This window comes from Terrapene carolina, unplaced genomic scaffold, assembly GCF_002925995.2.
Source record: "Terrapene carolina triunguis isolate 2854851 unplaced genomic scaffold, T_m_triunguis-2.0 Scaffold114, whole genome shotgun sequence".
NCBI lineage: Eukaryota > Metazoa > Chordata > Testudines > Emydidae > Terrapene > Terrapene triunguis.
In genome coordinates, this window is record NW_020664465.1 from 1 (window position 1) to 13,642 (window position 13,642).

The window sequence follows — 13,642 nt, forward strand, 5'->3', positions numbered from 1 at the left end:
CCACACCTTGAATACTGCATACAATTCTGGTCTCCTCATCTTAAAAAGGCATATTAGAATTGGAAGAGGAACATCTGGGAAGCTGTTGTTTGCCTCTACTTGTTTGTCTGTCTTGTCTTCTGGATTGTAAGCTGTTTGGAGTAGGGATGGCTTCCATGCTATGTTGTTACAGTTCCTAGCACAATGGGGTCCCACCCATAGGTGGGACCTTAAGATTCTACCACAAAACACACAATAAATAAAAAAGTAATTGCTAGTTTCTAATGTTGCTTCCTTATTATTGAGAATTGGAGGTTAGGGGGGGGGAGGTGGTAAAAGGGACAAAGCAGATCTGGCCAGGAAACAAGAATTCTATTTTGTGAAAAGTGTCCAGGTTTCACACTTGCTTTTCATTCCAATATGGAACAAAAATGAGGCCTTTCATTTTTTTCTTCAGAAAAAAAAAAAAAGAGATCTACCCCACAATAGGCAGATGGGTAGGGCAGTCCCATGGGATGGGGGAGACTCATAGTCCCCATTCTACCTGAGCCAGAAAAGACTCAAACCTCTCTCCCCTACATTACAAATGAGTGCACAAACCTGCAGAAGAGAGAGTTAATTTTCCTCAGGTTTTTTGTTTTGATTCGGAATTCCATGATGGGCCTGAGGCACCAAATTTTCAACCAAACTCAAAATGTTTCCTTGATATATTTCAGGTTTAACAAAATAGTATTTTTCAATGGGAAAAAAAGGTTATTTTGGGAAAAAATTGAACACTTCTACACCAAAATAAGAAAAGCCCCATTGAAAGTCAGAAGAGTGTAAGGGATTTAGGAGTAGGAATCCTATCAACTTTCAATGGGACTTGTGCCAAAACTCCCACTGTGACCTGAACAGAGATCAAAGTTAGCTTCAAGGTGAGCCATGAAGAGAATGGGCCCGAACCTGACGCTGCCTCAGGGGTGGATGAAGTGGGGTTGATGGGCTAGATCGTGAAGACAGAAAAGAAACCATAGGGTCAGCCACCCACTGCATCCTTGTGGGTCTTAAAAGAATGATGAGTGGAACTCTCCTCTCTGTTGTGGAGGTGGAAAGATGCACAAGGCAGGGCGGTGTTGAGTAGCACCCATTTTCCTATTTATCCTCTCAGGTTTAGCACCAGATTTCTGGGGTCTGAACTTTGCACATCCAAATGTGTGTTTAACATGTTTAAATGCCCTATGATCTCTCATGTCTTGATAGATGGACATGATGGCTGGGACAGAAATAATAAATTAAACCACCATGCAGGAGTTCATCCTTCTGGGCTTTCCCGGCACTTGGTATTTCCGGATGTCCCTTGCTGTGCTGTTTTCTGTGATATACATCCTAACCATCATAGGGAACATGTCCATCATAGCCCTAGTAAGGACCCACCCATGCCTGCACACACCCATGTATTTTCTTTCTCTGCAATCTCTCCTTCCTGGAGCTCCAGTACACCACAGCATCTGTCCCCAAGGCCATTGGCATCATGCTGGGCACAAGCCAAACCATCTCATTCACTGTCTGCCTCCTGCAATTGTTTTTCTTCATCTCCATGGGTTCTACAGAATGTTTCCTCCTGGCTGTCATGGCCTATGACCGCTATCTGGCCGTATGCCACCCATTGTGCTACAGCTCCCTCATGAACAGCACCTTCTCTGCTCAGCTGGCCCTCTTCTCTTGGCTCTGCATGTTCCTGGCTGTCTCTGTGCTGGCGTCTAATACCCAGGTTGCCTTTCTGTGGCCCTAACATCATCAGTCTTTTCCTGGATAGTGCTCTCATGCACTGACACGCGCCTCATTGTTGTCCTGGTCTCATGCGCGATAACCCTGGTCTCCTACATTTACATCAGCTCCACCACCTTGAGAATCCCATCAGTCCAAAGCCGGCAAAAGGCCTTTTCCACTTCCTTTGCCCACGTCACTGTTGTGACTATCCATCACTTTTCTGTATGTCAAGCCTTATAAACAGAACTCACTGGATTTTAACAAAACAACCAACATCTTTAACACTATGGTAACTCCTCTATTAAACCCTTTCATTTACACTCTAAGGCTACGTCTTCACTACCCGCCGATCCGGCGGGTAGCAATCGGTTTATCGGGGATCGACTTACCGCGTCTCGTGAGGACGCGGTAAAATCGATCCCTGATCGCTCTGCCGTCGACTCCGGAAATCCACCTCGACAAGAGGCGGCAGCGGAGTCGGCGGCAGCGCGGCAGCGGTCGGCTTTCCCCCGTCCTCACCGCCAGGTAAGCCGACCTAAAATACGCAACTTCAGCTACGGTATTCACGTAGCTGAAGTTGCGTATCTTAGGTCAGAACCCCGCTGTAGTGTAGACCTAGCCTAAGACAGTGTTTTTCAATTTTAGGGTCGTGACCCAGTACTGGGTCATAGAATCATAGAATATCAGGGTTGGAAGGGACCTCAGGAAGTCATCTAGTCCAACCCCCTGCTTAAAGCAGGACCAATCCCCAACTAAATCATCCCAGCAAGGGCTTTGTCAAGCCCAACCTTAAAAATCTCTAAGGAAGGAGATTCCACCACCTCCCTAGGGAACCCATTCCAGTGCTTCACCACCCTCCTAGTGAAAAAGTTTTTCCTAATTTCAAACCTAAACCTCCCCCACTGCAACTTGAGACCATTACTCCTTGTTCTGTCATCTGCTACCACTGAGAACAGTCTAGATCCATGCTCTTTGGAACCCCCTTTCAGGTAGTTGAAAGCAGCTATCAAATCCCCCCTCATTCTTTTCTTCTGCAAACTAAACAATCCCAATTCCCTCAGCCTCTCCTCATAAGTCATGTGCTCCAGCCCTCTAATTATCTCTGCTGCCCTCTGCTGGACGCTTTCCAATTTTTCCACATCCTTCTTGTAGTGTGGGGCCCAAAACTGGACACAGTACTCCAGATGAGGCCTCACCAATGTAAAATAGAGGGGAATGATCACATCCCTCGATCTGCTGGCAATGCCCCTACTTATACAACCCAAAATGCCGTTAGCTTTCTTGGCAACAAGGGCACACTGTTGACTCATATCCAGCTTCTTGTCCATTGTAACCCCTAGGTCCTTTTCTGCAGAACTGCTGCCTAGCCATTCGGTCCCTAATCTGTAGCAGTGCATGGGATTCTTCCATACTAAGTGCAGGACTCTGCACTTGTCTTTGTTGAACCTCATCAGATTTCTTTTGGCCCAATCCTCTAATTTGTCTAGGTCCCTCTGTATCCTATCCCTACCCTCCAGCGTATCTACCACTCCTCCCAGTTTAGTGTCATCTACAAACTTGCTGAGGGTGCAGTCCACGCCATTCTCCAGATCATTAATGAAGATATTGAACAAAGCCGGCCCCAGGACCGACCCTTGGGACACTCTGCTTGATACCGGCTGCCAACTAGACATGGAGCCATTGATCACTACCCATTGAGTTGCGGCATGTAAGGCACAGGGTCACCTTGCTCAGCACCCAGGGACCCTAGTGGCTCTGGTCAGCACCGCTGACTGGGACGTTAAAAGTCACGTCAGTGGTGCTGCCCAGCTAAGGCAGGCTAGTGCCTACCTGTTCCGACACCACGCTGTGCCCCAGAAGCAGCCAGCAGTGGGTCAGGTTTCTAGGCAGGGGGGCCATGGGGCTCCACGCACTGCCCCCACACCCAATCTTGTGAGCGAGAGGCGTGCGGAGCCGCTTGCATGCCTCTACCTAGGAGCTGGACCTGCTGCTGGCTTGCTCCGGGGTGCAACACGGTCTACAGTGCCAGGACAGGCGGGAAGCCTGCCTCTGCACCCCGGCTGTGCTGCTAACTGGGAGCCACCAGGAGGTAAGCCCACACCCCAACCCCGCACCCCAAACCCCTGCCCCAGCCCTGAGCCCCCCCCCACCCCGGAGACCCTCCTGCACCCCAAACCCCTCATCCCCAGCCCTACCCCAAAGCCTGCAGCCCCAGCCCAGAGCCCTGACCCCCACCTGCACCCCAACTCCCTGCTCCAGCCCAGAGCCCCCTCTCACACCCCAAACCTCTCACACATCTCCAGCTCCGTTGGGTCGTGGGCATCAACAGTTTTCTTCTGGGTCCCCAGAAAAAAAGTTTGAAAACCACTGGACTAGATGATCATGATGGTCCTTCTGATTTTAATGTCTATGAGTCTAAGATGCTAGGATTGAATGACACTTGGCATGATCTTTATATATGCCCCCATTATTCATTACATTATGCCTAAGGGAGTTAGGTTCCCAACTCCCATTGGATGTCAGATCTAGTTTGAAGCTTGCATTTTCAAAGAAGCCTGTGGGAATTAATTGCCCAAATCCCAATGAATTAACCATATATAAACCATCACCTTGAATACTGAAAATAGTTCTGGTCACTCCATTTCAATAAAGATATACTAGAGTAGGAAAAAGGAGAGAAAAGGGCAACAAAAATTATTAGAGGTATGAAACACCTTCCCTGTGAGGACAGATTAATAAGACTGGGACTGTTCAGAGTGGAAAAGAGACGACTGAGTGGGGATACAAGAGAGGTCTATAAAATCATGAATGGTGTGGAGAAAGTGAATAAGGAAATGTTATGAGACCATCAATGGCTATGAGCCAAGATGGTCAGGGACGCAACACTATGCTCTGGGTGTCCCTTAAACTCTGACTGCCAGAAGCTGGGACTAGACAATGCGGATGGACCACTCAATAATTGCCCTGTTTTGTTCATTCCCTCTGAAGCATCTGGTACTGGCCATCACTGGAAGACAGGCTACTGGGCTAGATGAGCCATTGGTCTGACCCAGTTGGCCATTCTTATGTTCTTTGAAAATCCCACTTTCACAATCTAGGTCCTCTCCTTATGTTTACTATATAAAATTTGTGTCCCCACTAGTTGGAATTTAAGTGTTGCCATGGATCCTTGAGAAAGAAGGCCATACTGTTTAAAAAACTCCCCTGGTTTGGAGAGGAAGTGAAGGCATTATATATATATAAATACACAGACAAATATACATATTGGAATTTAGGAAAATTGATACAGGAAGCAAAGGGACACAAGGAGATATTTATGGCCAGCGGAGTTAAGGACAATTAGTATGTTTTTTTTAAAAGTATAAGAAACAAAAATAATCCTGAGAATACTATTGGGCCATTACTAGATGTAAATGATAGAATTATCCATAATAATGCAGAAAGGCAGAAGTGTTCAATAAATATTTCTGGTCTGCATTTGGGAAATCAAAAACAGATGACGTAGTCATATCATATAATGACAATTACACAATTTCCCTTACACTAATATCTCTGAAAGATGATAAACATCAGCTGTTATAATGGGAAATTTTAAAATCAGAAGGGCTGGAGAACTTGCACCCAAGAGTTTTAAAAGAGCTGACTGAGGAGATCACTGGACTGTTCATATTGATTTTCAATAAGCCTTGGAGTCTGGAGAAGTTCCATAAGACTTGAAGAAAACTAATGTTGGGCCAATGTTTAAAAAGGGAAAATGGGTTGACCTAGGTAATTATAGGCATGGATCCCAGGCAAGATGTCTGCCATGGATCCCAGGCAAGATAATGGACTGGCTGATACAGGACTCAAGAAATAAAGAACTTAAAGGAAGGTACTATAATTAATGCCAGTCCACATGGGTTTATAGAAAATAGGTCCTGTCAAACTAATTGGATATCATTTTTGGATGAGATTACAAGTTTGGCTGATAAAGGTAATAGTGTGGATGTAATAGACTTAGACTTTTATAAGACATTTGACTTGGTACCTCAAGACACTTTGATTAAAAAACTAGAAAGATATAAAATCAATGGAGCAAACATTAAATGGATTAACAGATTGCTCAAAATGTCATTGCAAATGAGAAATCATCATTGAGCAGGTGTGTTTCTAGTAGGGCCCTGCAGAGATTGGTTCTTGGCCCTAGGCTATTTTTCATTTTTATCAGTGATCTATAAGAAAACATAAAATCATCACTGCTAATGTTTACAGATAACAGAAAAATTGGAGGAATGGTAAATAACGAAGAGGCAAGGTCTCTTCTATAGAGCAATATGGATACCTTGATAAGCTGTATATAAGCAAACAATATGTGTTTTAACGTGGTTAAATGTAAATGTATAGCTCTGGGAACAACAATTGTCAGCCAAACTTACAGGGTGGGGGACTTTATCGAGGGAAGCAGTGACTCTAAAAAAGATTTCAGGGCCAGGGTGGATAATCAGCTGAACATGAGCTCCCATGCTGTGGCTAAAAAATTAGTGCATGAATGGGGAATCTCAAATAGGAGTAGATGAGTTCATTTTTAATCTGTTTGGAACTGGTGTGACCACTGCTGGAATACTGTGTCCAGTTCTTGTGTTCACAATTCAAGAAGGATGTTGATAAATTGGAGAGGGTTCAGAGAGGAGCCAGGCAAATGGTTACAGGACTAGAAAACATGCCTTATAATGATAGACTCAAAGAGCTCAAACTATTTAGCTTAACAAAAAGAAGGTTAAGGGGTGAGTTGATCACAGACTATAAATTCCTACATGAGGAACAAATATTTATAATGAACTCTTCAATCTGGCAGAGAAAGGTCTAACGTGATCCAATGGCTGAAAGTTGAAGCTAGAGGAATTCAAACAGGAAATAAAGTGCTTATTTTTACAGGGAGAGTAATTAATCATTGGATCCATTTACCAAGTCTACTGGTGAATTCGCTGTCACTGGCAATTTTCAAATCAACATGGGATATTTTTTCTAAAAGACCGGATCCAGGAATTATTTTGCAGATGCTGTATGGCCTGTGTTATATGGGAGGCCAGACTAGATTATCACAATCTTCCCTTCTGGCCTTGGTATCTATGGATTTGTGTAGACTGGTTTCTTCTGGGAGCTCTTTGTCTGTACCCAGGGGTCAAATTATGGTATTTATCATTATTTCACAGAAGGGGAAAATGAGGCTGAGGGAAGGGCTGGCATAACACTCTGAAGTTCACAGTGCAAAAAGCATTTGGGAAAGGCAGGGCTAGTGTGCTGGTTTCCTATGCCTTAACCAGGAGAGCAGCCTGACTTAGCAGAATGTGTTACACACTCTAGGGAAGTCTGTGACATTCTGTTGAGTTCACATGTCCCCAGGGTGATGGGGAGCTGAGGGTGGAGTACAAAACAGTTTCCCTCATGCGATCAATTTGAGATGCAGTTCATGAGCACGGTAGGTGGGGTAAAGACAGTTGGATGGTGATGAAAAGAGATTCTAACCAATGTAGAGCTCTACCGACTTTGCCAGAGCCTTTTGGTTTTGAAGTGGCAGATTCTTTTTTATACTGACAATATTTCACAGCACTCTAACAGTGTAGAGGCTCCATAAAGGGGAAGTGATTTAGAATGATCATACAGACTTTAAATCCACTTGAAATGCTACAGTGGTGTAAAGTGACCTTCATGGAAATGAGAATCTGGTATGAAATCTTCTTATAATTGATATATTTCTAGGTGCGGGAAAAGCAAAATATACCACCTTACAATGCGCCACTGAGCAGCAGCCAAAGCTATTATGTGTCCTCTGGAGAGAAAAAGATTGGGAATGAAGGGAATTTATATTGACAAGCTCCATCAGCACAGCTGGTAAGTTAGATCCACTAGCCAGGCATAGCTGGAGCTGAAATTAAAATTGAAACAGCTTCACCTTTCTTGGTAATGCGAACCAGCTGGAAATTCCTCCTGCTGTTCCAAAAGTTTGCCTCATTAAGGAGTTACCAGACCTGTACTGGAAGACTGGACTTAATTCATTCCTCTGTTTTAATGTAGTGGATAGTCTAGGAGGAACACAAGGAAATAATATTCTTTATACATTCTATAACTAATACATCCAATTGATTCTTTGGCGTCAAATACGTGGACAAAAATAAAAATATTTTAGCTTTCATGAAAAATGTTCATGTATTTTTTTTTCAGTTTTCATCAAAAGACCAACATGTTTTGGTTAACTAAAAATGTTCAGTTTTAAATCAAAACATTCCTTTGATAAGTTATTGGCGTAGTGGATGGGGAGAAAACAGTAGCTGTGATTTATCTTGATTTAAGTAAGGCTTTTGATACAGTTCCCCATGACATTCTCATAAACAAATTAGAGAAATAAGATCTAGAGGAAACTACTATATGGTGGGTACTCGACCTGTTGAAAGATGGTACTCAAAGAGTAGTTATCAATGGTTCACTAGCAAACTAGGAGTGTGAATTTAGTGAGGTCCTGCAGGTGTCAGTCCTGGGTTCAGTACCATCCAATATTTTCGTTACTGATTTGCATAATGTAGTGGAGGTTGTCCTTAATAAAATTGCAGATGACACCAAGCCGAGCGGGGTTGCAATCACTTTGGAGGACAGGATTAGAATTGAAAATGACCCTGACAAATTAGACAATTGGTCCATACTTAGCAAGATGAAATTTAAGAAAGGCTAGTGCAAAGTACTTTACTTTGAAAGGAGAAGTCAAATGCACAACTACAAAACGAGGGATAAAAGGCTAGATGGTAGGTCTGCTGAAAAGGATCTTGGGAATCACAAATGGAATATGAGTCAGAAATGTGATGCAGCTGTATAAAAGGCAAGTATCATCCTGGGGTGTATTAACAGGAAAGTGGTATGTAAGACACGGGAGGTAATTGTCCACACTACTGTGAGTGAGGGTGAGGCCCCAGTGGAGTAGTGTGTCCAATTCTGGGCACCACACTTTAGGAAAGATGTGGACAAATTGGACAGGGTCCAGAGGAGAGAAACAAAAATGATAAAAGGTTTAGAAAACTTGAAAAGAAGACTTGTGTGAGGGGAAACTAACAACAATCTTCAAATATATTAAGGGTTATTATCAAGAGGGTGGGAATTGATGGTTCTCCTTGTCCACTGAAGTTAGGATAAGAAGTAATGGGCTTAATCTGCAACAAAGTAGATTTAGGATACATTTTAGGAAAAACTTTCTAATTATAAGGGGTAGTTCAACTCTGGAACAAGCTTCCAGGGGAGGTTGTAGAATCCCCATCACTGCAACTTTTTGTAAACTGGTTGGACTTTTCACTGATAACCCAGGGTTACGTGGCCGTGCTACAGGACAAAGGGCTGGACTTAATGACTTATTGAGGTTACTTAATTTCTATCATTAAGATATTGGAAACTGAATTTTTCTGTTTATGAAAATCCCAAATTGTTTTATGAACATATTTTTTGCTAAAGTCTCCATTTCATCAAAAAGACATTTCCATCAAAAATGTTTAAATGGAAATAGAGATGTTTCAAGGAGCTCTAATAAATTAAACTCTTTAATTTATTGGTTCAGTAATTTATCTCAGACAAATAGAGAAGTTATCTATATATAAACATAAGAATGGCCATACTGGGTCAGACCAATGGCCCATCTAGCCCAATATCCTGTCTTCTGACAGTTGCCAGAGCCAGATGCTTCATAGACAATGAAAAGAACAGAGCAATTTTGAGTGATCCCTCCCCTGTTCTCCAATGCCAACTTCTAGCAACTGGAGGTTTCTGGATGTCTATATCTGAGATCAGGGCACAGGGTACAGAAATGGGAATCTGAACTCTTATATTCTATGCCCAGTTGTCTCTCTGATTTGCATAAATTCCTTCACCTCCCTGACTTAGTTTTCACTGCTGTGAAATGGGAACAATGATACTTTTCTAGTCAACCTTTCACTCCACTATGCCTTCAATTAGGCCGATAGCGTGCCAGTGTGTGTGTGGCTGAGTAGCCATACTCTACACATTGCAGCGGTAAAGAACTAGTATAATTATCTGTACAAGGATGATACCAAACTGAAATATTGAGGAAGGACATTGCAGTTGGGATTCTCAAAGAAGCCTCAGGGAGTTAATTGTCCAACTTCCACTGGATGTTACAGAGAGCTGGGTACCTGGGTATCTGACCCCCTTAACCTCTTTGAAAATACCCAACTACAATGAGGATTGACCATTTATTCTTCCTGCTGTACACTGACGTCTCTCTCAGCTTTGGGAGCAATGGCCTTTGCAGAATGTGGCAAATATTCATGCAATAGCCGGGTGGGTTATAGGTTGTCTTTTTAAGCATTTGACAGGGCTTGGAAGGTGATTCCTAACTATTGTTCTGGTCTAGCCCAGACTGTGAAGGTGTGAGTGGAGCTGAGCCCTGGGGAGGTGAGTGCAAGAAGGGGGCTGTTTTGCAAAAGGAAACTGGGAGCCATTGCACTGTACATCTGGGAAGCTGTTTCTTTGTTGTCTGCCTCTACTTGTTTGTCTTGTGTTCTGGATTGTAAGCTGTTTGGAGTAGGGATGGTTTCTATGTTATGTTTTTACAGTGCCTAACCCCATAGGTGGGACCCTAAGATTCTACCACAACACATAAGAAATACTGTATAATTCCTGTTTTTTAATGTTGTTTCCTTCCTGAGAATTTGAGATGGGGTTTTCAAAAAGGACTAAGCAGGGCTGCCCAGGAAAGAAGAATACCATTTTGTGAAAAATGTCACAGCTTCACACTTTATTTTCATTTCAATGTGAAACAAAAATGAGACTCAAATTGGGTCTTCTACATCCCACAGAAGTTCCCTAACCACCGGGCTAGAAAACTGATTTTTCTCAGGTTTTTTGTTTTATACCTGAGACACCATCCTGATGAGATTTTTGATCTAAACCTTGTGTGTTTCTGTGAAATATTACAGTTTTAACAAACCGGTGTTTTCCAAAGGGAAACAAAAAGTTTTGTAGATTTTTTTTGACCAGCTCTACACCTAAGTAACACAAGTCCCATTGAAGGTCAGAAGAGTATCACTTATTTATGAGTGGAAATCGTATCAACTTTCAATGAGATCTGTGCATTCCTGCTTCGGACTCCTGATCAGAGTTGAAAGTTATCTTCCAAGGTTAAGCATGAAGAGAATGGGCCAAATCCTGAGGCTTTCTCGGAGGGAGGAGTGGGGTGGATAGGCTAGATCATCAAGACAGAAGATACTATAGGATCAGCCATGGCACTGCCTCCTCATGGGCCTCAGAAGAATGAAGAGTGGAGATCTCATCTTTATTGTAGCAAAGAGTCCTGTGGCACCTTATAGACTAATAGACGTATAGGAGCATGAGCTTTTCGTGGCTCATGCTCCTATACGTCTGTTAGTATATAAGGTGCCACAGGACTCTTTGCTGCTTTTGCAGATCCAGACTAACACGGCTACCCCTCTGATACTTGACATCTTTATTGAGGAGGTAGAAAGATGCATAAGGGTGTTGAGTAGCACCCATTTTGTCTTCTCTTCTCTTAGTTTTAGTACCAGGTTTCTGGGGCCTGCACTACTGCACATCCAAATGTGTGTTCAGCATGTTTAAATGTCTTATTATCTCTCATGTCTTGACAGATGGACGTCATGGCTGGGACAGAAAGAAATCAAACCAACGTGCAGGAGTTCATCCTCCTCGGCTTTCCTGGCACTTGGTATTTCCGGGTGGCCCTTGCTGTGTTGTTTTCTGTGATGTATGTCCTAACAATCCTAGGGAATGTGTCCATCATAGCCCTAGTGAGGACCCACCCACGGCTCCACACCCCCATGTATTTCTTCCTCTGCAATCTCTCCTTCCTGGAGATCTGGTACACCACAGCATGTGTTCCCAAGGCCATTGGCGTCATGCTGGGCACAAGCCAAACCATCTCTTTCACTGTCTGTCTCCTGCAATTGTTTTTTCTCCTCTCCTTGGGTGCCACAGAATGTTTCCTCCTGGCCATCATGGCCTATGACCGCTATCTGGCCATATGCCACCCATTGCGCTACAGCTCCCTCATGAACAGCACCTTCTGTGCTCAGCTGGCCCTCCTCTCTTGGCTGTGTGGGTTCCTGGCTGTCTCTGTGCTGGCAGCTCTTATATCCAGGTTGTCCTTCTGTGGCCGTAACGTCATCAATCATTTTATTTGTGACATAGATTCATGGATAGCGCTTTCCTGTGCTCACAAGCGCCTCATTGAACTGGCAACTTTCATCGACTCATTCATTGTTGTCATGGTCTCATGCACGATAACCCTGGTCTCCTACATTTTCATTATCTCCACCATCTTGAGAATCCCTTCAGTCCAAGGCCGGCAAAAGGCCTTTTCTACTTGCTCGGCCCACCTCACTGTCGTGACTATCTGGTACGGCTCTGGCATTTTTCTGTATGTCAAGACTTCTGCACAGAACTCGTTGGATTTGAATAAAACTATCAACATCTTTAACACTATGGTAACTCCTCTACTAAACCCTTTTGTTTACACTCTAAGAAACAAGGAGGTGAAGGAAGCCTTGGGAAAGACAGTCAGGGGAATGTTAAGTGGTTTTCAAAGACCCTGGATTTAGTAGAAATTCCAAGCTGTTAGGTTTGAGTGTCACTTACCAGGATCTGTATGGATGGAACCATTCTTAATTACATTATGCCTAAGGGAGTTAGGTTCCTAACTCCCACTGGATATTGTAGGCCTTGCTGGGGCCCCAATCATGGGTAACAATACCATGCAAAGTAGGCTGTGTCAGAATATCGGCTAACCAAATAATCACATTCCTGATCTGAAAAGGATGCTACTGGAACACAAAGATCTCTTAAGTCACTGCATAAACACATTGCTAAGAGGGTGGCATAGGAACACACAGATTGCTTGTAAAGAAAAGTATGGGATGACAGAATAATGGATGAGGATGTTTTGTTTGAACTACACGATAGAAGGGTGGTAATAATATATGGAATGCAATATGTAACTTGTTGGTATACTGTATATGAGGAAGAGAGATAGGAGGGGCAACTTTGTATTGAGCAGACACCTTGTCACAGGCTTATATGTGTTAGTAAACCTGTAGCATGGTATGCACGGAACCAGTACCATGCTTTGTTGACAATAAAACTGTCCCAACCTTTGACACTGAACCGAGTGTGTGGTCCTTCCTTATGAGTAACATTGAGGTCTGCTAAATCAACAAGGTGCAAACTACGCTGGTGCAGCTAATACTGGACTTCCGGGCACAGCACAGGGGAAATATTAAGACACACAGCAGTGCTAATGACACATATCAGACCAAGTTTCAAGCTGGCACTTTCAAAGGGTGTAAATTAATTGCTCAAATCCCACTGAATTTGAATAGATGAAAGTGGCTGAATTCCTTAGGCTTCTGAGGGACGGGCTTAGATTGAGGTGTCAAGAGAAGAAATTTTGGAACAATCCTTGCTTTTTATGGAAAATAGACCCTTTCAACTAATTGGATATCTGTTTTTCAGATGAAATTATAAGTTTGGCTGATAATGGTAATAGTATTGATGTGATAGCCTTCATTAAGGCCTTTGGCTTGGTACCTCATGACAATTTGAATAAAAATGACATAATATCAATATTAGAGAGAAAATGTGAGTGAGGTAACATCTTTTACTGGACCAATATCTGTTGATGACACAAGCTTTAGAGTTTAGACAGAGTTCACAGAGCTGAGACCTGAAGAAGAGCTCTTCGTAAGTGCAAAATCTCGTCTCTCTCACCAACAGACATTGGTCCAATGAAAGATGTTACCTCACCCACCTTGTCTCTTTAGTGTCTCATAGACTCATAAACTCATAGACTTTAAGGTCAGAAGGGACCAATATGGTCATCTAGTCTGACCTCCCGCATGATGCA

At 43.2% G+C, this 13,642-nt stretch overlaps 1 protein-coding gene and 1 pseudogene across 1 annotated transcript; both read left to right on the top strand.

Moving 5' to 3' along the window:
* The first annotated feature begins 1,435 nt into the window (after positions 1-1,435).
* On the top strand, positions 1,436-2,384 carry LOC113406637 (annotated as a pseudogene).
* Positions 2,385-11,381: 8,997 nt separating this feature from the next.
* On the top strand, positions 11,382-12,341 carry LOC112118110 (olfactory receptor 6F1-like). Its single transcript, XM_024216299.1, has one exon. It carries the CDS (start codon positions 11,382-11,384, stop codon positions 12,339-12,341), a length of 960 nt encoding a protein of 319 aa, XP_024072067.1.
* The last annotated feature ends 1,301 nt before the right edge of the window (positions 12,342-13,642 follow it).